Source organism: Passer domesticus, chromosome 4, assembly GCF_036417665.1.
Source record: "Passer domesticus isolate bPasDom1 chromosome 4, bPasDom1.hap1, whole genome shotgun sequence".
In the NCBI taxonomy this organism is placed as follows: Eukaryota; Metazoa; Chordata; class Aves; order Passeriformes; family Passeridae; genus Passer; species Passer domesticus.
Window position 1 is genome coordinate 66,117,677 of NC_087477.1, and position 26,796 is coordinate 66,144,472.

The 26,796-nt window shown below is 36.7% G+C and overlaps 1 protein-coding gene across 1 annotated transcript in view; it reads left to right on the plus strand.

The window, feature by feature from the left end:
* The window catches only part of DHX15 (DEAH-box helicase 15), a 44,996-nt gene extending 18,562 nt beyond the window's left edge, over positions 1-26,434 (plus strand). Inside the window, exons 6-14 of the mRNA XM_064418506.1 lie at positions 4,173-4,340; positions 8,152-8,238; positions 10,150-10,299; positions 10,461-10,569; positions 11,656-11,847; positions 14,899-15,021; positions 17,180-17,370; positions 24,477-24,646; positions 25,868-26,434. Of these exons, the coding sequence (XP_064274576.1) occupies positions 4,173-4,340; positions 8,152-8,238; positions 10,150-10,299; positions 10,461-10,569; positions 11,656-11,847; positions 14,899-15,021; positions 17,180-17,370; positions 24,477-24,646; positions 25,868-25,985 (1,308 nt within the window). The 3' untranslated portion in view covers positions 25,986-26,434. The remainder of the gene's footprint in view (positions 1-4,172; positions 4,341-8,151; positions 8,239-10,149; positions 10,300-10,460; positions 10,570-11,655; positions 11,848-14,898; positions 15,022-17,179; positions 17,371-24,476; positions 24,647-25,867) is intronic.
* The last annotated feature ends 362 nt before the right edge of the window (positions 26,435-26,796 follow it).

The following is a 26,796-nucleotide window of genomic DNA, read 5'->3' on the forward strand; positions in this document are numbered from 1 at the left end:
CTGCACTGCTTGTCATTCTGCGTTTCTTTTGATTTTTGGGGGGCTTTTTTGCCCACCATTGCATGGAGCTAGTAAGAATCATGTATTTTTTTCAGCACAAACTTGCCTCTTAAAGACATGGTGCACTAACTCAATAAGATTTGCAACTGCTTCTGTAATACTTTCCTGTTGTTCGTGGTCTCCAGTATGGAACACCTTACTTTTGACTGCAAAAATGCCATCAAGAAAAGTAATGGAAGGGAATTTCTACTGAGCATTCAGCTTGAACATGTAATAAAGACTTCATTTTCAACAGCAGAAATAAGTAATGTGCATAATAGGCAAAATCAGTCTCTTGTGTGATTAATTTTATACAGCTCCTTTTAGATGAACTGCTAATAATACATTCAAATCCTTAGTTTTTGATGCAGAGCTAGGGTATGTTAGGTATTGAAGTAGTGAGATGATACAGAGCAGTAGAAATGTGTTATTGGAGGCAGCTGATAAGGTGTTGGCTTGTTGGTTCGATTACTTCCAAGTTTCTCTTTGCTATGTGTTTTGACACAGAGCCTGAGGAACCAGGAACTGGCACAGGCAGTCTTTAAAAGTCATACCTGGAAGATTTTTAGTAATAAGTCTTTTGTAAGTTATATTTTCTTTAGGAAAAAAGCGAGTATTGCTGAGTATTGCTTAGTAATACTTTGTTGAGGACATGAACAAAGTCCTGTTCATGCTTTCAGTCTGGTAAGTATTTATTAGTATACTTGATGCATACTAGTATGCATCAGGGGTGGTGGTGGGATGAAGATTTAAGTGGTACTCTTGATGTTAAGCCACGGGGGAACTTGCAGTCGTCATGGCTTCAGTCCTGGCATTCTGAGAGTTCAGGATTCATTTGTTTTGTTGACAGGCTTCATATGCAAAAGTTTGCTTCTGTGCTGGTGGACCTTTTCCTTTATGGTGGACCTTTTCTAGCTGCTCAGAAAAAACACAGCTTTGGTGAGAGGAGTAAAAGTTGGTGAATCCAGGTGGTTTGGGGTGTTTTTTAGGAACTAGCCATTAGCCTACCTTTTCTTTAGAAAAGTGATTCAAGATGGAGTAAAATTCCTGTTAGATTCAGGAGGTGTAAAGTAACCTACTTGCTGTTCTGTAAAAATATCAATGGCTGCACTACTGTTACTAATAAATTGAAGGGAAACTGTGCACCCTGGTCTTGCTTTGTTTTCTAAACAATACAGTGCTAAGTATTGATTCCCATACTGACGTAGATCTTGCACAAATAGAAGTTGATGTTAAAATCCTGAAGCTTTTTGGGTCTTAGAATTGCTTACTGATATTTAAACTCCTGAATTAAATTCACCTAATTTGACAGATATTCTAAAGATTGCCTGTTGCCCACCAGCTATTTGAAAACAAAGCAGCCTGCTCAGGTTTTTGTCTAGAATCAGTCTTAATCACACTGATTTGTTGGAAGGAAGAGCATTTCAATTAGCTTAAATTTGATTTAATAACAATTTTGATAAAATTATTTTCCAGATTGGAGTTGGGTTTTTTTTTCTTTTTTAAGCTATTTTTACTTTGCTGTAGGTTCAAAATAAAAATTGTTTACTATCACTTGGCTGTTGAGGTGACTGTTTTTCCTGGTTGAAAAATATTCACCACCCCATTACCTCATTGATCACTAGTACATATAAAAAGAAATAAATTCTCTTTACTGATTGTAGTTGTTTTGGACGCTTTTCCAAGGAAAATCACCTAAGGGGCTGATGGTGTGGAAGAATGTTGAGGACTTCATGTTAATGTTCAGAGTGTAGTACTCAGAAGTTCTTAACTGCTGCTTGATTCTAATTTCCATAGTGTTGCAGGTTAACTGTAGCTGCCAGTTTACAGCTGCCAGCTGTAAACTTAAAAGTTTATTTTGATAGGATCAAGAGGAAGTTTCTGGAAACTTTAAAGTACTTAAATGGCTGTCTGGGACAAGTCTGATTACTGGGTTTTGTGCAGTGCAGGTGTGTTGTGATACTTGCAGCTTGAGAAAAATGAGTGAATGCTAGTGTAATCTTTCCTCTTTTTGTGGCCTGCTTTGTTATTTACCTTTTGGTAGTCACCTTTTTTTAGCATGAGTGTATCAATGGGCAAGTTCATTGAATATTATTTTACTGAGAAGTATTTTGCAAGTACTAGTCCTAAGAAGTCTTGTTTGTGAAGAACTAGGATCAATCTAGTAACTTCAGCATTGCCAAAAGTCTCATACTTTCTGTATGTTAGGCCTGTTCTGTTCTTTAATTCTGAAGCAGGCCCTTGTGCTGATGCACTGGGCATCATAGGTCTGTGTGGGTCCTTTTATCCTGTGTCTGTTCCTACTTCCTTTACCCCCTTACCCGCTATCTCAGATACTCAGCGTGGTAGTTCAGGGCTTTGAGGAGTTTTTCAGGCATAATCCAAATACAATCCAAGTTCATTCTTGTTCTGCCTGAGAAGAAGTGTCGTCTTCTGTGCAGATTGTTGCAATAATCTTCATTCCAGGAAGGGATTTTATAATGAATTTGTTTGGAGTAGATGGTGTGCAAATATTTAAAGGTGTATGGTTTGTTTGTTTTTAAGAAGCCTTTCATACTTGAATAAAGTGAGACGATTGAATTAGGCTTCCTGAATCTTTAAAGGATTAAATATAGGATTGTGCCTTCAACTATATGTGTCGTATTTCTGCATTGAGATATCTTCAAGTGATGCAAACAAATCTTGAACACTCAAAGGTATCCTTAACACTTTGAAACTGTTATTGCTACACATAGTCCTTCTGTCTTGTGTACTTGGGGATACCAGTTTTGGCCATCATCTGTGTGTAGTTCTGCATACAGTTAGAATCATAGAATATCCTGAATTGGATATGCCAGTGCTTATCCAATGCTGAATTGGCTTTTGCCATGGTTATGTTAATTGTAAACACTGATCAATACAGAAGTATTGTCTGTGCTTCTTTAAAGCATACTCAATGCATTTGTGCTGAGAAGAATTTAAATGTCTCTTTGAAAACAAGTGAATGGCCCAGATTTGGTGTAGATCTACCTGAATTTATGATTTCTAAGAGGGAGACTACTTTTGCCTTTCAGATCACAGTTGAAAGCAGTCATTTTACAGAGCCTGTAGGTTACCAGTTCCATATATTTGCTTTAGGGTCTAAAGTATCACTTCAGCTTCAGGGCAGTGAATGTGTTAAGGGAGGTCTCCCCTCTTTTCTCAGAGACTGTTGTAGTAAATTTTTTTGCTCTTGCCTGCTCTTGCTTTTTGTCATGACTTTATTTTCCCCTCAGTGGTTCAGATGGAAGATGGATAGTTGGTCAGTGTGTTCCTTGGTTGCACTAGCCAAGGCTCTGATGTGATCTTTAAGTTCAAGATAATGGATGGTGTTACTCGTTAATCTTAATTTGTGTGAGATCCAGTTTTCCTTGGATCTTGTCATAACTATTGGTCACCTAGCTGGCTTGAATGTAGTAGTTTGAAAATAAAATTAACTTAGAACAATTGGCCTGTGGTGAACTGTTTTGTATGGTAAGCAGAAAATTAGCTAGAAAATACTATGGTAGAAAAAAGCATAAAACATCTTTCATCTTCAGAGTATTTCACTGACTTTTTTCTTAAGCTTAAATGGGATTTCAGTTAATTTTAAAGTAAGATCTGAAGCCCAAGATTGAGAGGTTTGGTTTTGAGTATCCGTGTTTATACTGTAAAGGTGTTTGTTCTCATTAGGTACAATGAAGCAAATCTTCCATATAATTGCATTAGTGATACGTGACATTAAAGCTTAATTGGCTTATTTTAAATATCTTGCACATCAATTTCCTTCAGATTGTGAAAATTGAAAAGGTCATGAGTGCAGTTTAGTATTCCAGGGTGAGAGATTTCAATTTTAGTACAATTTGTAGAGATTTAATTAGGAAACATGACTAAAAGAAAAAGGATGTTGAATGCAAATTATGCTGTTCATTAGAGTATAGAAGCTGAAACATCTTGAAGTATTGTGGAAATTTGATTGCAGATTCAGTAAGCACCTTGATTGATTTTTTATTTTTTAAAGTGGAAGTTATTGTGATTGTTCTTCAGGGTATATACTTAATCTAATTGTCATAAGCGCTCTAGATATGCTTCCTTTTTAATGGAGTTCTCTTGTAACCAGTATTTTTGTTTTTCAGGAGATTGATGAAGCCTGCAAGAGGATAAAACGTGAAATTGATGACTTAGGTCCTGAAGTTGGTGACATAAAAATCATTCCATTGTATTCCACCCTTCCTCCACAGCAACAGCAAAGAATATTTGAACCTCCCCCACCGAAAAAGCAAAATGGAGCAATAGGACGAAAGGTAAATACTAAGCTGTGTTAGTATGCTGTTCTGTAGGTAGCTACTCATACTTGCATGGGCCAAGAAATATGACTTTCAGCTCCTTTAAATATATTTCTACAGCAACAAGTACAAGGGGTTTTTTTTTATGAAGCCTTAAAAATGCAGTATTTTATCACATTAGAATTTTTACATAATTTGAAATTTGTCTCTCAGTACAAATCAAAGTTCAAAAACAAAGGATGTTGTGGTAACAGTTTGATTTGAATCAAAATGGCATTAATTTAAGTTTCTTATGTGAAATATATTTATGTGGAGGTTGGGATTTTTTCTGTAAGTAATTATTGTGAGATGTGCTTTTTTCCCCTTTTTTATGTTTTCTTTTTTGAGACAATTTGGGCTGTCTCTTAGGGGTAGATTGTCAGGCAGGTTTTATCTGTTTCTTAAGGTTTATGAGAGGGTGCAAGTTAAAACAAATATGTTGAAGTTCAAGGTTTGTATTTTTGTAGTAATAAATGAGGAATTTAGGTTCTTTCATTAGGCAAAATCGATTGAGAAACTGAAAAACTTGAAATGACACAGTGAATGTTCTTCATAAAATTATTATGTCAATGCTCCAATAATCAATAGTAGAAGCTATGTGTTTTTTTAGAAGAGAGTCATATTAAAGCTTCCTAAAACTAAACTTCTGCTCTGCAGAGTTGGCAGTCACAAAGCTAAGATTTTGAAGGTCAAAGCTGAATCATACTGTGTGCTCTAGGCAGTGTTTGTTCCTTGATTATTTTTGGTTTTGTGCAGTACAATGCATGTATAATACTAGTGACAACTTTCTAGTGTTCTGGAACAATAAATCACTTATTAAATTTAGTGAAATTATCTTTCTCTTCCTGCTGAAGTTGATTGCAGAAGGCATTCAAGTCTCAAATCATGAAACTAATGCTGCAACAAAATTGTATTTGCAAATGACTTAAATGAATGAAATTGCTTTTAAGTAATAAGTGATAGCTATGTATTTAATTAAATTTTCACTCATGTTTAAAACTATGCCCTTCAGAATAGGCAGGTTTTTGTTTTCTGCATAAGAGGATAACAAGTGCAGAATGTAGTTTTTGTTATGTTGGAGTGATGGAGCCAGTACCAGTCTCTGAGAGGAAGACAGTCTTGGTGTAGCAGCTGTTTTACTACAGAAGTTATGCCCTAAAGATGTCTGCTATAGGGAAAAGCAGGCACAGCATGTAGGCAGCAGACTTGGACCTATGAAGTTACTTTTCCTCTTTGGTTGAAATATTCTGGCTTTACTTGTTTTCTCCATAACAAATCCAACTATGAGTGAAAGTGCATCTGTGCTGTAATTTTTTTAAATGTTGGTTTAGTTTTAGTTAGTCTAGTGATCAAGGTATGTAAAGTAAAACTGTGGTGCTGTGCCTGTCTATTTAAGAAAATACCTGTTTTCATCCAGTCCTTTGTGGGAGTTGAACCTAGATTTTAGCACTGCTGAGGAGGGAGCCAGCAGGTGATCTGAATCCTTTCAAAGGCTCTAATGGTCATACAAGTGTAAGTGAAGTGCTTGCAGTAGCTGACTAAGTATCTCCTGAGCTTTAACCTCATGGAATGAGAGATGCTGGAATAGTGGGGCATTTTGCTGCAGTAATGATGGTAACAGCTGGTAAGCATGCAGCTTCACAACTTTGCACTTCTTTGTCCTCTTTGAGCTAAGAAAGCAGCTATTATTGCGAGAAGGCTTAAGATTACAGACAAATACTCTGATTAACTAGTAAAAATGATTTTTTAATTGAGGAAGACGAAGATGACAAAGTTTCTTTTGTCCTATGTTAAAAGCTCCTTGTCATCTTATCTCCTTTTCAAACTGCGTTCTAGTTTCTGTTTCAGCAGTCTTGAGTATTTCTAGTTAATACATATGCAGTACAGATCTGTTTTTAGAGGTAGATACTATTTGTTTTAATATTCAAAACAAAGTTTTTAAATTAATCTCAGAAACTGCAAAACTATAGCTAAGGTTAATTCTAATTCATTATTTTATATAGTTAAGTGCTAATTTCAATTGTTTGATGTTCAAGTAACTTTGTACTTTGATTTAGACTTGAAAGATATTATAATTTCTTCAGCCTTTTTTAGAGCTTTTTTTACAGTCAGTCATTGTCATTTTTCAAGCGGTGTGGCATTAACAGATGATATCTGTATGTGCAAGAGAATTCACTGTGTAAATAACTGTTTTCCTTCTACCTTAGCAAAGTTCTGTTATAGATTAAGTGAATTCAGGTACAGATTAAATTGTTGTACCACTGTGGATTAAGCGCACGAACTGTACTGAGTTCCTGATATTGAAGTGTCCTAATAGAAATCAGAGGTTAAAATTTGCAGGATAAAAGCAAAGCCTTTTGGTTTTGCTCTGTAATTAGTATTTGAAGAATCTGGGTGTGGATGGTGCTGTACATTTGCAGAAACAGAGAAACACAAAGCTTAAATGAGATATACTCTATAGCAGCAAGCTAAATGTGGATTGCCTAGACTTCTAATGTGACAGTATGAGTTTAATTTGTATATGTAATGCCTTAGAAATTTTTAATGAAGATGTATTGAGATTTTGCACTGACTTGCACTTGTTATCTGCTGACTAATTTGTGCAGGTCACCTGTGAATGTGTACAGTATTTTCTATATGTTTGAGGAATTCTAAGTAGCACATCATTTTAGGGTGAAACACTGTAATTCCAAAATAATTGTCAGTGTTTTTCCGAAAGTACTGCTTTCAGTATATTGTAGTATTTGGTTAAGCCTAGACCTCAAGAAGAGGCAAGCTGAGTGTGAAAGGTAGCTGACTGGCCAAGTGATCAGCAAGCAGGAAGGGAAATCAGCAGTCACTGGCCTCTGTGTAATTCTGAACTAAATATTAGGGGTCTCTGCAGTTCGAATTGATAAACTGAATCCTTGACATACATTACTGAATGCTGTAATGACAAAATGCTCTGAAATTAGGAAGTGAAGGGTAAGCACTTTGAATGAAGTGCTGAGTAGGTTTTGGATCTTTTCAGAGATAATAATGTGTAATAACCTGATTGAATGTGGTCACTGTTGGGATGAGAGCTAATGGTATCTTATCCATAGCTTGTTACACTGCATCTCTGGACATAAAAATCTAAATGGTGGTAAATCAAGCCTTGGAACTCTGATAGTCACCTTTGCTTTAATTGTTGCATCTGATTTAACCTTCTGAAAGGCTAAGAATGTAACAGTAAAGATATGTAAAGGTGTTTGAATATCTGGTAGACAGTAGAAATTAAATAATATTGTTGACAATTTTAGCTGGAATGTGTTGGTAACAGCTTTATTTCAAGCCAGATTAAAAAAAAATACTGTGCTGGTAATATATGCAACTTTCAATTTCATATTATTTAACCAGTTTACCATGTTCAGGCTTTCAGAAAAAGGTAAAAATCTAGAATTAATACATTATGTTCAAGGGTACCAGTATAACTTGTCATTTTGTACCAGAGATGTGAGAAAAAAATTTGAGTAGTGGTTTCATAAGTTAAATTTTTGCTCTTCTTTTTCACAACTAACATTTGTTATGTTGTTAATAGACCCATAGGGAGCAAAAAACAGTGGATGAAAACTGCTTTCTTTTCACTAGAAGTTCCTCTTGTTGAGTTCAGATCATCCTGTGAAAGTGTTGGAGAGCAGCTCTGGTAGTGATTAAGTGATGGAAAGTTTACTGAAAGTTTGTGCAGAGACAGAATTGGAGCCCAATTCTTCATCTTTAGGAGCAAGTAGTTTAATTTAGTTGTTTGGGTTTTGGTTGTTTTTTTTGACAGGTTGTGGTGTCCACTAACATTGCTGAGACATCATTGACAATAGATGGCGTAGTGTTTGTGATTGATCCTGGCTTTGCAAAACAGAAGGTAGGTACTGTTTTTTTTCTCTTTATAGTAGGAAAGGTGATGGAATCTGGTTTGCTCAGGCTTCTCTTCCCTTTGCAAACACTGACAGGTTTTTTTACAGTTAAAATCTTGAACTTGATTCGTTTGGATTTATTTTGTTTTTAATTTATTATTTTTACAGATTGCTCTTAGTCTGCAAACTTTAGATAGAATAATTTATAAAAAAATTTGAGGATTTGGTGTTTGACTTGGAATATAGTTTTTTCTAGATACTTCAGGAAGGGCAGTTTTGTACTGTTAGTCTGTGCTTGAGGACACTCAAGGAAAATGAATTGTATGAAAGTAAATAGAAGTTGTTCTAGAAGCCTTCTCTTCTTTTAAGTCACTGTAGAAAACTCCAGCACTAAAATGAGAAGAAATGATCCCAGCTGTTTCATGTCAGTATTTATCATGTACTGTTGCAGCCCTGGAGATTGTAATCAAGCTTGTATTGTGGTTCTTGGAACATCATAGGGTGTTCAGAGGAGCTAAGGTAGCTTTCCTACAGTCAACCCAGTAACTACATAAAATAAAATATGAATGTCACTGACTTCATTTGTTTTTTTCACTAACTTTATAACTTGGTTTCTTAGTCTTTTCCTTTAGTAGTGGTACACATTTTCAGCCTTTTTAACTTTTGCAAAATAAGACAGACACACAGCAGAATGTGAGTACAGCCAGTGTATTTTCATGCACAAATTTCAATCACCATTAAGGCTGAACTTTTTTCACAAATAGTTCTTTCTACAGAAGGTTTTCTTCCAGTGTAAAAACTAAGGTTTCTGTATGTATTTTATGCTGAATTGTACCAGAAAGGTCTTAAAACATGGACTGAAAATGTCTTCAGCTGAAACTACTGTTTGACTACTGCCTTTGTTTTCAGTGTATCCTTCCCATGAGCCCTGTTGCGTTGGCAGGGCTGCTATTCAGATATGACTGCAGTGGAAGTTTTACACTAAATACCAGCAGATCTTTTGTACTGTGATAGTCTGCATGTACCCTTGAAATACAGTTTTGCTATCAAGCCTGATCTTTACGGTTGCATGAAACCTTAATGTTAGATTTTTCTGATCTTGAATCTGATTATTCAAGCTTGTAGTGATGCCTAGAGAAGCTACCTGGAACAGAGGCTAGACAGTGTTAAAGGAATAATGTAGGTATTTGTTAAAAGGCCTTCAAAGCATACACCTTGGGCAGTACAAGAGCCTGGCCGTGGCTCTACCCAAGGTGGATGCCTGCTCTGAGTTTTGACACTTTCATAGATTTTGGTCCATTTACAGATTGGGGTTAATTGTCCAATTACAGCTTTGGGTTATGAAGACCCATCCTCCTAAATTGCTTTCTTCAATTCGCATTGTTTACATTTTTTCGGTCCAAAACAGTGTCCTTGGTTCTCAGGCTGGAAAAGAATTGTTTTATCTAACTAAACTGTGACGAGAACTTGCTAATACTTTATATGAAGTTCAGAGTTACACTCTAAAGCAGTACAGAAACTGAAAAATATGAAAGCTAAAACTTAAGACATCAGTAGTTACATCAAGACAACATTTTTATGGGATTTTTAAAGCACCATGACTGTTTAGCACTCTGTAGAACAAATTGGACACATTCCATTTGCCATGAAAATCTTATCTAAAAATACATTTAAGAACAGGGAGCCTGGCAGGAGTTGCTGTTAACAGATGAATAAAAAAATGCTGTTCTCTAGGCAGTTGTATTTGAAGCTCTCCAGAGTCTTTTGTAGCCAGTTCTTTTTTTTCCTTTTCAGATACATACAACTTGCGCAGAAGCTGTGTTTAAAAATAAATTTTAAGCAGTTTGGGTAGTTGTCCTATCTGTGAACATTGTTTATTCTTTTACCTTCTGTCCTGCTCTGCCTCCACTTTGCAATAGGTGTACAATCCTCGTATCAGAGTGGAGTCTCTGCTGGTGACTGCCATCAGTAAAGCGTCTGCCCAGCAGCGGGCTGGCCGTGCTGGTCGTACTCGGCCAGGCAAGTGCTTCAGGCTTTATACAGAGAAAGCCTACAAAACTGAAATGCAGGTAAGAGTGTGGTTTTTACATTGTGTTTGTAAGAATGTCTGATTCAGGTTGTTGAGTGCTGTGGTATTAAAGAAAACAAGAAATTGAATACTTCTGTAGTATAAAGTGTCTGAAGAAGTGTTACAAATTTTCTTTTTTTTTTTCCCCCCTCATCCCCCCAGGACAACACATACCCTGAAATTTTGAGGTCTAACTTAGGATCTGTAGTATTACAGCTCAAGAAGCTTGGTATAGATGATTTGGTGCACTTTGATTTTATGGATCCTCCAGGTATCTCTTTCCATCTTTACAATCTTTATTTTTATGACTACTTTATATAATGACAACATGGAATAAATTCTCTCATTGTTTTTTTCTGGTTTTTTATTGTAATCTGTAAGGAATTGTCTTTTGTTTATCCTGAAATTTAGTGCTCTGTGTCACATCCAAGCAAGTTTTTTCTTTCTGTGTAAGAGCTTTTAGTGAAACCAAGGAAGCTACTGAAAGTCCCTTGTCTTCAGAGAATAAGAGAGAATTTTTGGCATTACAGAGTCTGTTATTTGATGTTTTTTATTTATCACCTTGATTGCACATTCTAATTGTGCAATCAGTTAACATCTGTTTGTAAATAAAATGGGCCAGCATTTTTTAAAGCTGAATGCATGGTGTGGTTCTAACGGTAGTTTTTATGTATCTTTCTTCTAAGTGTTAAATGTTCATATATGCTTCAGAAATAAGTGGGTGATACTGCTAATCAAAAATGTAAATCAGTCATGTATAAATAGGTGAATTGGTTGTTTTTTCCCCTAAAATAAAAATCTGACCTACTCTGTAAATTTTTAAAAAGTTCTACAGAACTGTTAAATTCTTTGTTCTGTGTAATATGTATGATAGCAGAAAGCTAGGCTTTTGATTAATTTAATTTTGGTTTTGTGGGTTAATACTGACTGGGGAATGTAAGATAAAGAGAACATTCTTGCTGGCTTTCTGAAAGACTGTAGGTATCTAGTGTTGACATGGCTGAAATTTTAGGACTATTGATTTATTTAGTATGGAGCAAGGGAAAAGTGGTATTACTGGTATTTAATATTTCACACTGCCACTGCTGTTTGAAAAGCAGTAATCTTCAAATATTCAAAGCTTGTGATTAATTTTAAAGCTTTTCTAAGTGTTCCCTCCCTGCCGCCCCCATTCATTCAAGCTTGGTGTATATTGCTGGATTTGGCAACAGTTTTGCATTTGGATGCTAGTGAATGGAGAACCAAAAAAAAAAACCAAAAAACGAAACCTAGTAACAGTCTGTGTGCTTCCTTGGTTTTTCCTGATTCAGAGCAGAGTTTGGGTAATGTGCAAATTTACATGTTTTTTTTCTTTCAGCTCCTGAAACTCTGATGAGAGCCTTAGAGCTTTTAAATTATCTGGCTGCTTTAAATGATGATGGAGACTTGACTGAGTTGGGATCCATGATGGCTGAATTTCCACTGGATCCACAGCTGGCTAAAATGGTTATTGCAAGCTGTGACTACAACTGTTCTAATGAGGTCCTATCTATTACTGCCATGTTGTCAGGTAATAGCAGGAAAAGAGAAACTAAACAAATTGCACATCTTCAGTTTGGGGAAAATATTTTCCCACATCAGGAAAATAACATAAATATATTTTTAATAAAATTAGATTCTCTTTTTAAAACTTCATATATGGGTTCAGTTATTATGGATTTATGTGGAGACCTTGAAGCTAGTGAGTAGTAATGTTGAAAACTAGTGCATAAAATTATCTAAGAGTTTGCTCCTAACATCAGTTAAAAGTATAAATACTCGAATTGTTGGGGATGGGGAATCAGGCTAGTGGAACAGAAATTTCCATTTAGGTTCATAGCCAGGCCCAGAAATGTCATCTTGACCACTAATTTTTAAGGCAGTAAAATCTGTTTTGTATGGTGCATTGTTCTGCACTTTGAAAAATCACAGTCTTCCCAAAGGGATTAAAGTATAATTTATATTAAATCGTAAGATGGTACATGATACATTTTTCAGTTAAGAAATGGCAAAGCTGGAGAGCAGTGCTTCCAAAGGGAAAAAAGAAGCTTAGAAGGAAGCTGTATCTTTATAAGAATTAACTGAGGTGTACAGTTGTACTTTGCTGCTGTTACATGAACAGCTCTGTGTCAGAGCAGAGCTGCTTGCTGAGAGAGCTTAATGAGAGAAAAATGTTACCAAGAAAACCTTGTATTTAATTTTCCCCATTGTGTATAAGTAACTTTGTTTTTTTATAACTAGAGGTCATAGGACAAGCAGCAGATTTTAATCTGTTATGAAAATGGGGGTGCTCATACTCATAAGAACTCTTATCTTAAGGATGTGATAATTTACCAGGCTCTCCACAGTGCAGGTGTATTGCTGACATGCTTGACTTGGTTGGATAGAGAAAAAAAAAAGTTTTGACTAAGTGTAAAATCTGTTGCTTCAGTTTAGTTTTACACTATATTTACATGAAAGTTTTTAAGAACAAGTTAAAATGTTTGTTTCAGAGTTATGATTGTTCAGACTCAGAGCAGATGGGCAGGGCAGAACCATAATATTTTTCTTTAATTAAATGGTAGGCGGTGGTGGTAGGTTGGTGCCTGTCTTTTTCTTCTCTTCCCCCTTCTCCCCCCAGTATCTACTACAGAACAAGTCTGTTTAGTTTTTTGTCCATGGCCTTCAACTGATTTGCCTTATTCCTTTTCCAATTTACCTTCCCCCGGGCCATGATACCTTCTTGGTTTTAAACCACAATTAATATAATGATAAATAAGTTTTGGGGGAAAAATAAAAAATGGATTGAAGCTGGTTAATGTATGGGTCATAACTAAAACACTACTCTTAAAAAACCCATAGTTGTGGTCTTTGTTAAGGCTGTTCCCCAAAGTAAGCACTTTAAACCAGCAGCATAGTAGTATGTTTTGGTGCATTAAGTGCACATAAAGATTGTCAGGTTGTTGATAGTAATCCATGTATTTAGTTTGGACTGAATGGGAAACTAGGTGACAGAAAAGAGCAAAAATACCATTAAATAAATGAGCAGATTAAATGGTTGTGCTACATTTTATAAGAGCCATGCTGTGGTATGGAAAGTACTATTACTTTTTGAAACACTGAGTTAAGGCAGTGATAAAATAATCTGGATTTTGCTTTTATGAGTTAGAAATTAAAATATACTTGATGTTACCTCTTTTTTTAAATGCAGGACCCATTATACAGGGTGGTTATTTCATACCTGCATTCCATTTTCTTTAATGCATTGGTCTTTGTTGATTTGCTACCATGATTCACTGTTAGAGTGTGATTTTTTTTTTTTTTATTTTTTTCCCCCCGCTCAAGTTGCATCTGGTATTCAGCTCACAATATCTAGTGCTTTGGGGCTTCTATGCAAATTTAAGACTAAAGAAAAACTGTATTAACACTGCACAGAAAAGCCCTCATTTGCTAGGGATATGTCATATGCAAAGAGTTGTTCTCATGTGATTGCAGGGCTTCAGTTAATGAGAAAACTAATGTAGTCCCAAGCAGCTGAAAAAATGTAAATGATTTTTAGTATTTAATAATTAATTTTATTTAAATTTAACCTCTTAAAAATTACACTTACTTAAAACCAAACTGGTTATTTTGTGGTGTAGATCTACATAAAGTAAATCACAAAATGGGTAAGGTTGGAAGGAATCACAGTGGGTGACCTGGTGCAACCTCCCTTCTGCAGCAGATCTCTTCTAACTATTTTCAAGATCTTGTGGATTGATATCAATCTCACAACATACTGGAATGTTGACAGACCATGAATTAAGTTGGCTGCAATACTGTTTATGGTCTTTGCTAATTTTTCTCTGGAAAAGAGATGGTAAAACAGGATTTTTGGATGGAGGTGAAATGAGTGAGATGTATGTAAGAGAATATAAGAATAGAGAAAGCTCATCATGTTGTATTTTTTGATCTGTATTTTTTATTTCAAGTAGTGCCAAAGGACGGTTTAACCTTCCACCACTACCGCTACCATGACAGCCTTTAGACTTATTAATGCCTTCATTCACATGTTTCTGCATACCAGTGCTGATAGCAATACCATGTGGGAACAGACTTGACTGGTGTGTTCTGTCTAGTAACAGACTTGTAATAATCAAACCTCAAGTTGGTTTAGACTGTGCTAGTACACTACAGTTTCAGAAACACTTACTTTCTCTGGAGGGACTTTCTGAAAAGCAAATTTGCTATTAAAAGTGTTTAAATTCCATGGGGCACTAGCTCCTGGTAGAACTATCAGCACTGGATTTGAACTAAGATTTGTTTAGTCTTCCAGTCTGTGTAGGTAACCTTGATGGCCTTCAGACTAGAGATTTTGATGCATACATATAATTCTATTTAAATAATCAGGTACTCTGTAGCTTTGAAACCCTCTTGTCTTACAGATGTGGTTAGGTGTTGATGTACCAAATCAAGGTAGTAAACAGTCCAAGATGCAGTTGGAGGCCATCCTGCCCTGCCCTATGCTCTGTGAACTGACCTAGCTAGGCCTTGTTCCTCTATCTGTGAATGCGTGACTCATCGATATGGGCGTTTGTGTTGGGCCCATACCAACCTTGTTTAGTCCCACAGTGTTTTGTTCGCCCCACGGAAGCAAAGAAAGCAGCAGATGAAGCCAAGATGAGGTTTGCCCACATAGATGGAGATCATTTGACGTTGCTGAATGTCTACCATGCTTTCAAGCAAAGTAAGTCTCTGTCTGTTTTAGTAAAATTACTTATGCTTTGTGCTGCCAACTTCCATTTCTGGGTTCCAAGGACACTTGAAGGGCTTGGGTTTTGTTATTTAAGTGCTACTTTCCTTTGGGGGATCAAACAAAACCAAAAAACTACCCAGGCAATCTTGTAATAAACTGATGAGCATGCAAATAAGCCAGGCTTTTAAATCAATGCTTGGTAACCTTGGACAGAAGGAAGCAACTGTTCTTGTAATTAAGAAATATTGGAAGTTTATCTTACATTAATTATAAAAAATAGGCATAATTGCTTAGTGATTTTTCAGGAAGAGCAGTGCAGAAAAAAACCTTGTGAATTTGAAGAAGGATATTGTCTTAGAACAAAAAACTTTTTTATTCTAATTTCTTAATGTATTTAGGAATTCTGTAATAAAGCTTTGGAAATAGATTGAGAGGTAAAGGGATGATGCATCAACAAGAAGCAACATAAAACTGTATGATACATATGTTTCAATTATGTCATTTCTGTGGATGGAATTTAGAGAAAAATGTATGATCCTCTTCAACATAGCTGAAGTGTATTTTAGCAACTCAAAGAAGATAAGAATGAAGAGGTGAAGCTAGGAGTTCTCTTCAACAATGAGAAAGTGACCCACTTTTTTAAACTGACTTATATTGGTGGCAAATAAAAAGATTCTATAAACTGCCAGCTATGTGAACTCAGGTGCTCCAGTTATACTTTCCTGTTAGCAAACAAAAAGCAAGCAGTCTTTTTACCCTGAGTAAAAAGAAATGCAGCTTAATTCCCCTTTCTATTACAGGTTTGATACAGAAATTCTGTATTGAAACCTTCTAAGACTGTCATATGACAATCCAAAATAAGTGCAAAAGTCAACAAATACATTCCATTTACAATACAAACAATAGCTGAGAAACTTTTATTAAACTTCTGTAAATAAAAACATGCATTGCTTGTTTTTTCCCCTGTTAGCTTTTTTGTTAATGGGATCCAGAATATCTCACAGACAATTTGTCTTTTTCTGGAAGCCATTGCTTTAATACTCAGGTTACTGAGGGATGGAGCTATTTCAGGAATCATCTTGTGAAATTGTGCATGGTCTTCTGGAATCAGAAGACAAAATGCTACTACTGTTTGTATATAGAACAATATAAAACATTTATGGCTTATTCATGATGCACAGTTCAGTTGGCTCAAAAAGTAGTATGCTATGGTACTGTACAGTGGAATCATAACTGTACAACAGCTTCATTCATACTTCATTTGAAATATGTTCTGTGAGGTAAAAGTGCAAGAAAGAACTTGGACTTACCTCGACTGACATAACCATCATTTCATTTCAGTGCAAATTAAGAAGAGTCTCTTCTTTCCTAGAGTTACCTTAAGTTTTAATTCTTAAGTCTGGCTTTGTTGGATTATTAAACTGACAAAGATTAGAAGAGCATGACTTGAAAAGTCAGAGAATTGCTAGGGAGAACTGGGTTTCTTGATGTGAAACATGCATGAATTTATACTGACAGAATGGCTGAGGCTTGCTGTTTGATCAGATTTCTCAGAGCTACCAGCAGCAGGAACAGTTGGAGTACGGAGTTCTGTTACAGTGGCTGTATTTTACCAGTCACATTTACTTAAACTGCTGCGAGGTGTGTCACACTTTGAGAACAGACTGTATAGCTCTTAGTTTTTACTTGAATGCTTGATTGAAGTAGGGTTTCATTTCTTAAATACAGCGTGGTTATGTACAGTTATCTTGTATGTTCATTGCATGCTGTAGTTAAAGGCTGTGCAGTGTTCCTGACAAAATGTTTTGCACTTCAAGTTTGGAAGATGGTTTTTCTAGTTGCAGGATGGGATTTTTGAAGTGTCCAAAATTTATTGGCATGGTATTTCACTAAAAGAGCAGTGATTGTGTTTGTGTTGTATTGGTGAGGGGGGAAAACCCCTGCTTTTCTTCTGTCCTGACCGTGTGCTTCCTGAATAGCAAAGTTTTGGCAAGTTACCTAGTGCAGGAAATTATCTGAATAAAGCAAGAGCTGTTACCATTTATAAAAGTTTATGGATATTTTTTTCTGGTTCATCTGACTGATGAATCTGTTAGTCGCTATTTTATTTACTTGTTCTAATTTTGATTCATGTTTTCTAATGTTGCAGATCATGAGTCGGTTCAGTGGTGTTACGACAACTTCATTAACTACAGGTCCCTGATGTCTGCAGACAATGTACGCCAACAGCTGTCACGAATCATGGATAGATTTAATTTGCCCCGTAGAAGCACAGATTTTACCAGTCGAGACTATTACATCAACATAAGAAAGGCATTAGTTACTGGGTATTTCATGCAGGTATGTGTGTATTCTCCTAGGGAAATCAGTTCAGTGTTTATGTGGCTCATAATGTTAGTATCGTTGTTACAATTTACTGAAGCTTAGTAAATGTTACTTAAATTACATGTGGCTAACTATATTACCATGTAGTCTTTGTCAGGTTGCTAGGTGATGACTCAAGTAGCACATTCTTAAGTCAAATGGAAAATAAGTTGAAGGCAATCTTATTGGTGTATCAGAATCTTTCTGGTATGAGCATTCATGAAGTAACTACATACAACATTTCAAAGTAACTGCAGAATATGTAGTTCTAAAGCTATTTGTAATCTGATGCCAAAAGGGGAAGAATAGTGGTATGTAAATACAAAAAATACATGGTACTTACAGAAAGAGAGTATTTCCATTTATATGTTTTTCCATATTTATTTTTTACTTTTCAATTACATGAGTCAGATACTGGAACACTTCTGTAATCTCAAGATGTATACTGTTTGAAATGCATTTTCCAATTGAGCCGGGATGCTATGGAAGCCAGTCTCCACTGCTGCCACCTGCATGCTTTGTATTTCAGGTTAAGCATGCCCCCAGGCGAGAATGCAGACTGCTTGGGGTTTTGTCTGATTTTTTGTTTGGTTTGGGTTTGGTTTTTTTTTTTTAGTATTTTTTCCCCTTAGTCCCATCCTGCTGTGATTTTTCTTTTCAGCATTCATTCTTAAGACTGCTGGAGTCTCTTTGCTGGCTCTTGCAGATACAAACTGTGAATCTTCATCCTCATTGATTTTGGACTGTTGTGATAATGCTTTTCATAGCAAGAAAACATTTGACACGTTTCTGCAACATCTCTACTAGAGCCTAAAACCTCACTTCTGGAGAATACAATCTTGTTATCTTTAGGAGGCTGACCAGTGCCCATTGCATTTCCTAATTTTTCTCTTTAGCTGCACTCTGGTGCTGTTCAAACACAAACCTTTGCCAGTTGGTCAGTTCTGTGCAGGTGAAGATGGCACGGACCTGACAAGCACTGCACTTACACGCCTGAGCTGGGGCATGGACTTGGGCACCCTGTCCTTAAACCTCTCCTGCCCAGTGTTGTCTCCAGGGCTCAGCCAGCCAGTCTGCAGCAAAAACACGTTCCTGGGTTTTCAGAATACAGAAATATCAATGTAGGCAACAGCATTTCACTGTAATGCAAATGGGAGATTAAGGCTGTTGGCTGCTTTTAAATAATTAAATGGTTATAAAGTCTTACTTGCTGTAACCTTTCAGACAAGTAGGCTGTAACTGTGTTCAGTCCTTGAACTTGGGACATATTCTCTGTATAATCCTTGGCAAATGCTTCAGAACACATTCCCACCTACACCTTTAATTCTGTAAATGTTTTGAAAGACAAAGAATGGTTCTTCCAGCATGCTATTTTCGGGCCCAGGCAGGTCTGAGCACCACAGCTGCACTTTTGTTTGGCACTACACCCCATGCCTTCCTTCACTTTATTGCACCTGTGGGGAGGCCATGTACTTGGAAGTTGCTGTGCTCTCAGTTTATTTTATGTTACTCGGAGCAAAACTCTTCCTGTAATTGGTGTTTTCCTGTTAGAAAACACCTATTCCCATACATGTGGAGCTGCACCAGTGTTGGTGCAAGTAGATTTTTGTGTTGTAGGAGTTAAAGATCTGACTTAGTATTTTTGCTGTGAATAGAGTAGTAAGTAGGCTGATACAGATGAAAATTAAAGCCTGTCTGGAAGTCTCCTTGGTCTTCCACAGTCAGTAGGTTGTTTAGTGCCTCCCTCACTCAAAATGCCTAGTAGAGTTTTTGGGGTGTATCAGGATATAGCTATAGCAGACCTTTGAAACTATTTGGAGTGGAAGCCATTTCAGTCATTACTCTTCTGCTTCAAAGTGTTTCATTCTATTTTAGTTTGAGTTTCTTCAATTCTTTAAACCTCCATGATAGTGTGGTATGTATTTGACCTTGACTCCGAACCTTTTATGATGAATTCCATGGTGCTTTAAGAAACCTTCAGTAGAAAAATTTTAAATACTCAGATGTTATTTACCAGCAGCTGAATTACTTATGGTTGTAGTCTGTATACACATTATGCCCTCTCCAAGCTAATATTCAGGCTGCAGCATTTGGGGGCTCTTGTTCAGAAAACCGTAGTGATGAAATGCATACATCATCTTTTGTCCTCTTAGTACAGAATATGTGTGGGATTTCAAGTGTGGACACTTGTGAAATATGTGCATGTACTCTAGATGGCTGCATGTGAAGTACTGAGGTGTGTGGACAACACATGGCAGAAGTTGATTCTTCAAACTTTCTAAATTCAGAAAGGCAGTGTGAAGTGGAAAAAGCAGTGGTAGCCATTGTCTTGAAATACATCTCATTTGCTGCATTGTTTAGACTTTGGTAATTGCCTGCTGTCCTAAAACAGTAATAAAATTTCATTATAGAATTTTGTGTACTAATCAAGATCTGTGGTTTAGGTCAGGCCGTATAGGCTTGTACTGACTATTGTAATAGTACTGGTTATGCAATCAGTACTAAGTACTGTATACGTGCCTTTGGTTGTGTGTCACACAGATAAATGTGGAATTTCTACTGGTGATGAATCATCTCTTTACCCGTCATATTTAAATGGAGATTTGAATTCCAGTAAATCTGCCATAGACAAGCAAAGTGAATAGTAAAATAATTTAAAACTGTCAACAGTTCTGTGTATAGTAAAACTTCTGGAAAGATAGATATTGACAAGTTAAATGTCTTTTAAAATTTTTGTGCTGTGTCTCAGATTTCTTCTAGTTCTTATAATGCAAAACTTTTTAAAATAACTTTCTATATCACAAATCAGAATATGCAAAAGATATGTAAAATACAGCAAGGGTGATCTTTGCAAAAAGGGGAATACTGATTTCTCATTTACTCTGTTGCGAACATAGTCTGTCTTAGGGAGAGGAATTGGCATATTGTACAACTGTGATATATTTGTAATTTGGTACTAAAGTTACAGAATTAGGTATAGATTATTTCTCCTACTTCTGTTAAGTAACTAAGCATACTTTATAGAAAAATCTAAATAGGATAAATACCATAGCTTAGTGTTACTTGGGGATCAAAGTAAGTCACAAGAATAGGTAACCCCTTAATGGAGGCTTATCCCTGATACCCATTCAAAACTAAGCTTAGGACCTTTAAAGTGTTAACAGTAGCTGAGGTGTGATTAAGACTAAGCAAAAAATAGTTGCACTGTAGAAAGTGAGCTGAGGAAACAAATTGGAAAAGGCAAGCAAATGTCTTAAGGATGGGTCATCTTCCTCTTGGTGATTTTGTTTTTTATCAGTTGTCAAGAACAACCTAGGTTTTTGTCATTGTGTTTTTAATCTAGTATTAAAGACAGAACAAGAACTGATAGATGAAAATTTAAATCAGAATTTAAAGGTGGAACCAAGTCCTGTGTTCTCAAATCAACGAATGGGTCAGGTTGGAAGGGACCACAGTTGGATTATCTGGTCCAACCTCCCTGCTTAGAGTCATCCTAGACAACACGGCACAGGATTGTGTTCAGACAGTTCTGGAATATCTCCCGTGAGGGAAACAACAAACTCTCTGGGCAGTCTTTTTCAGTGTTCTGTCACTGCACAGTAAAGAAGTTCTTCCTCGTGTTCAAATAGAATTTCAATCCATTTCTGTCTGTTGCATCTTGTCCTGTTGCTTGGCACCACAGAAGAGAGCCTGACTCCTTCCTCCTGCCACCCTTTCTTCAGATACTGATTAGGCACTAATGGGGTCCCTCTTCTGGAGGCTGAACAGGCCCAGCTTCCCCAGCCTTTCCTTGTGACAGAGATGCTCCAGTCCTTTCATCATCTTTATAGCCCCACGAGCTCCAGGTCTCCCTCGTACTGAGGAGCCTGGTCTGAAGTCTCCAGATGGGGCTGAGTAGAGGGGCAAGATCACCTCCCTCATCCTGCAGGCAATGCTGTTCCTAATGCACCCCAGGGTACCATTGGCCTTCTTGGCTAGAAAGGTGTACAGATTAAGCTTGGAATTTTTCCTGGGAGATGTGACTTAGTGAAACACAGGCTATGTATATCATGGTCACTACAGAGGATAAACTTAAAAGACCAATACTGTACAGGAAGTCAGAGGTCAGATGATTTAGCTTCTAATTAAAATCTCATACCTGATGCTACTCATTCTTTGGTGCTTATTTCTTGTATGCAATTATGTATATTTTGAAATCTTTACATAATCAGGCTCCTACAATAATAGAATGGTAATAAAATAAACTTACGACACAAAGGTGGTCAGTGATGCATTTAATAGTATTCATTTTGCTCCTTAGGAATGCAGAAGAGTGGTGTAAAACTTTTAATAGATTCAGAAACACTCTTGCGTGTGCTCCAAGCAGAAATTTTGGAAATCCAGGCAACTGCCAAGGTTTATTGGTTTGTCAGAAAGAACAAAGACCAAACACTTCTGTAAACTGTCAAGACTACCATGTCCCAATGTATAGCCTTAAATCTAAAAGGGCTGGATCTTGTGATACTATTCTTGCTTTTGACCTTTCAAGTGCATTTGGATTTACTGTTAATATTTGATTGAAGACCCCTGACTTGGCCCTCTAGGTTCAATGACATGATAGCTAATAAATAAGCACAAGCATACTCCAGAGGAGGGTGTGTAATTCTTAATAAAATTTTGATGAGAACTTGAAGTGAAACATTTTCCTCTTGTGGTATGTGCCACTGTTTCCATTTGGGTTTGTCATGTTCATAGAAATGTTACAATAGTCTCTAAGTCATCAGCCATGTGGGCATGCACAGTAATCTGTTGCAGAGATTCATGGGCTGGCTTGGCACTTGCCTATTATTTTAGAGTTGTCTTCAAATAGCCTAATTCTTTGGTGATCTCAGGGTTCAGGTATGTTCTGTAGTATCTTGCTTGTTACCACTACTCATCAAAAAATGAACCCATTTCGTAGACATACTCTGTATGATCCTGTGGTTTTCTGTGGAAGCTTTATACTCTGAAAAACATCACAGAATGGTTGAGGTGAAAGGGCCTTCTGGAGGCCAGCTGGTCCAACCACCCCTGTATTGCTTGTGAGCCAGGGTTTCAGAGGAGTGATATAAGCTGCCTCCCATTTGGCCTTGTTTGCTCTCTTATGCCAGCCTTGGTGCCTGCCTGAGCCCATTCTAAATTGTTTCCACTCACTGACCTTACAAAGTGGAAGCAAGAATGGGGTCGGTCAGCTGTGCTGGAATAGTGCAGGCCAGGAAGGAGCAGGAAAATGCAGCAGCTGGCAGATCACTGTGGCTTGCTCTGGAGCCATAGCTGCGCTGTGTATTTCCCCACAGAGTTGCCATCACTGACCCTGAAATTCTCTACCACAGTATGTGCCAGCAAGCACACTTGGTAAAAACATCTAAAGAGGACAAAAACAGCTCACTGGTACCTCAGGGTTAAAGCCAGTCACAATAGTATGTAACCACCTAAAGGTGGCTTGTCCCTGATATCAGTGGTCTAAGGAAACATCTTTGTAATTGGGGTTATTTTAATTCTTGTCCTTCCCTGGAAATTAAGAGCTAATTAAGAGATACATTTCTGTAGCATTTATTTTTGTTTGTGTGTGCTTAAGAATTATGTAAAATCAATAAGAAACATAACTCTACCATTACAAATTACAGACAAAAGAAAATTGTATTTGGGAAAGGTAGAATACTGTTTTAATACATGTGAGTGAGACTGAGGTGCTGAAGGTAAATTGTATTGAATTTAACAGCACACTTTTCTAGAATGAAGCCTAAATAATTCATTTTTCTGTCCTTTTGTAGGAGGAAATAGAACAGGTAAAATAGATACTTTTGTATGCACATGTACTTTTGATCTAAAAAATGAAATTGATTTTAAAAAAAACCCTTCATTTGAAAAAAATCATAATCCCACAGCAAGGTGTGCTGTGTTTGTGCTACGCCTGTGACAGATAAGTGTCTAGTCTGGTTTGCACTTGAAATAAACTGTAATCTCTCAAATCTTGTGTGACAAAATTTGCAAACTATTGAAATACTTTGTTCTACTCCTAAAACATGTTCTGGATATTGATGTCATAATGTTTTAAAGAGAAGTACACTCAAAGTAAGTAATTTCTTAGTGAAGAAATATTCTGGCTTAAAACTTGAGGTATTGCTTTAGAAGACTTAAAGGTTTAAATATAATAGTTGAAATTTGCTCTTGACTAGGCAAAAAAAAGAGGTGAATTATACCTAGGAATTCAAGAAAACAAGGAAGTATAGAATCTATATTAAATGAAAACAGCTAATGTTCTTACTAATATGTCTTCTTCATGTCTTTCAGCCATTGCCCAACCTACTTAATCTTTTTAATCTGTGTGTATATATAATGAGAGGAGGTTTTTTCAACTGCTGGTATCCAAGGGTTAATTTTAGTTATTTGTTCTGTTAGATTAGCTGTTCATACAGAGGATATAATTCGAAGGATAACTGTCTGCTTTACCAAATCTTAATGAGCTAGGTGTCGGAGCATCTTGGCAAAGCAGGCATTATTCCCTTTCAGAGAGCAGGAAGCTTAGTCAGAGGGAGGTTAATTGATTTTCACCAAGGTCACAGCACAAGTGTGTCGCTGAACCTACATTTTCCAGCTCTGAAGCTCATGCTGTAGTGAGACCTCTCTCATAAAAGGATAACTTTGTGGCTTACTGCTGGCCCCACAGCGGCTACTGCAAATGAAATGCTTGAGGCAGATGTCTGTAGTAGACCACAGTTGACTTTGTGTGATGTAGACCTGTTCAGTATATATTCCCTTCTTTTGTGTTTGCATAGCTGCTGTTACAGTAATGATTATTCCCTTTGGGTGATAATTATTTTTGTATGTTGCTTGGATTGTGTGTTAGAATATACACATACCATGGTAGTTAGGAAAAACATCTGGCATCTTGATTGTGTCTAAAAAAACCATGAATACTTGAAGTGGTCAAGTAATGTGCCATATTTAGATAAGGTTTGAAAGTTGGGTTAGTGTGTTTTCTATAAAACACTTAACAATCAGCTTGAAATTGCTTCATTTAAAAATTGTCTGTGTTAATGGAAAAATGTCTTTTTATTTAGGTGGCACATTTGGAGCGAACAGGGCATTACTTAACAGTGAAAGATAACCAGGTGGTGCAGTTGCATCCCTCCACTGTTCTTGATCACAAACCAGAATGGGTGCTGTATAATGAGTTTGTCCTTACAACGAAGAATTACATCCGGACATGTACAGACATCAAGCCAGAATGGTAAGCCAAAGTACTGCAACAGTCATGATTACTGTAGAGTTCTTTGTTTTGTTTTTTTTTTTTGGGGGGGGGGGGGTCTTCCTTTTTTAAAGTTAATTCTTTTCACTTTTCTTGAAGCTAGTTTTACAAAAATGGTTTGAGGAATGGCAATGGTATGGACTTGAGATCTTGTAGATGACTAAAGGTTTTCTTTGTGGGTACTTGTGCCTTTTCATGGGTTTTGTGTTTAGACCTCTGATGCCTGGACTCTGTACAGTGCACAGCTTGATTTAGAGCTAGTTAGTTTAGTAAGCCTGGAGCTGCATGGAGTTCTGAGGTTTGGGGTATGTCCTAGCACCCACTTGCATACCTGAGTTCATTAGGAGATACCAGTACCTCAGTATCAGTGCTTCTCTTCTCAAGATCTAGGACTTCTTCTGTCTGATTTTTTCTGAAGGCTCTGAACAGCATTTCATGCTTTCTTAAAATTCTAAGGAAAGAGATGATAATAGTGGTAGAACTTCCCTGTTATGATACTTACTCATCAACTAAATTTATCGAGGAAATCAGAAGCCTGAATCTCTGCAGACAAGCAGAGATCTGAAGCATCTTGCCTGTCTTTAAGGTTGTAGTAAGCTTTGGGGACATGGGAGGCTCTTCAGTTGCTGTAATTTTACTGTTGTGCAGGAAGAGTTTAAAGATTCATAAGCTGGAAAACACAACATATATATTTATATTGTCTGTAGTATCTTAATGGAAAATGTGTTTGAATCCCTGCTTAGAAACCTTGGTTCAACAAACACTGTCTAACCTAAAGCAGGATCCTATGGCCTTGGTTGTACTTTTAAGTTTAAAACAGCTAAGGCTGAACCGTACTCTGACACGAGTGGTTGTTTGTGTAGACTTCTGTGGCTGACAGACTCTGACATTAAGCAGAGGCTCTGGCTGTGTGGGTTACCATGGCAGGTGCTGAAGCAGCAGCAAGAATCTGTGAGGGGCACATGGCCATACAGGAGCATCTCATGAGATGCATGTGCATGCTTTTTGCTTTGAACTTGGACACTTGCTCAGGATGGCACTGCTCTTTTAAATGTGTGTGCATGTGTGTAAATTTCAGTTAGTCTTAGAATTGCAGAATGAGCTGAAAATAATAGATAACTTTTGTTTCCTTCAGTTGTAGAATTTCTGTAAAATGCATTTTAAAGTTTGAGTATCAGTAACAAGCTTTTCCTTTTTTGACAGGCTGGTGAAAATTGCCCCTCAATATTATGACATGAGCAATTTTCCACAGTGCGAAGCAAAGAGACAGTTGGATCGCATCATTGCCAAACTTCAGTCCAAGGAATACTCACAGTACTGAATTTATGCTTTGAACTGAAGTTATTCAGAGGACAGCTTTAAGAGATGAAAGGATTCAAAAGTTCAAGTTGTGCTCTTCACTTTGGTTCAATAATGGCCTTTATTTGAAAGCTTTTTAATTTTTCTTTACAGTAAATATTCCATTCTGATTTCATAAATTAAACATTTATGCCTCCCTTTTGTGTTGACACTGTAGCTCATACTGGAAAAGCTAATCAATGTTTTGCAGTTTATTGAAAGTAGTTCTATATATAACAATGTTATAAGCATTTCTTTAGAAATGGTTGAAAATGCTTCTAAAAATGTGATTATCGACCATGGTATGCATGATCGTTGTAATTGTTGACATTCCTTTTAGAAGTTGTGAAATGTTACAACTTGTGCTTCTGTAGACACAATCTTCGGCTTCAGTACAAGAGTACTGACTTCAATAAAGTCTATTTATACTAATTTTGTGCCACAGTATGTCAGTATTTCTATTGTTTTGATTGTAATATGAGAAGCCCATTTAGTCTCCCATTAAACTGCTGTTTTGATTGACATGGCAGTAGTTTAATATTTTAATACTAAAAGTACAGATGTTTAAGCAGCACAATGATTATATAATATGATGCATACAATGTTGATCCCTTGCAAACTTGTTAAAATTATTTAGGAAAACTCAAAATGCATGCAGATGTGTTAGGAGAATGCTTTCTTCCAACATAGCCCTAAATATTTCTCAGACAGAACTGTAGTAGCGTGTCCTATAAAGTGAAGTGTGTGTGGCCAGGTAGAAATTGCTCTGCTGGGCAGTGTTCAGGTACTGTTTA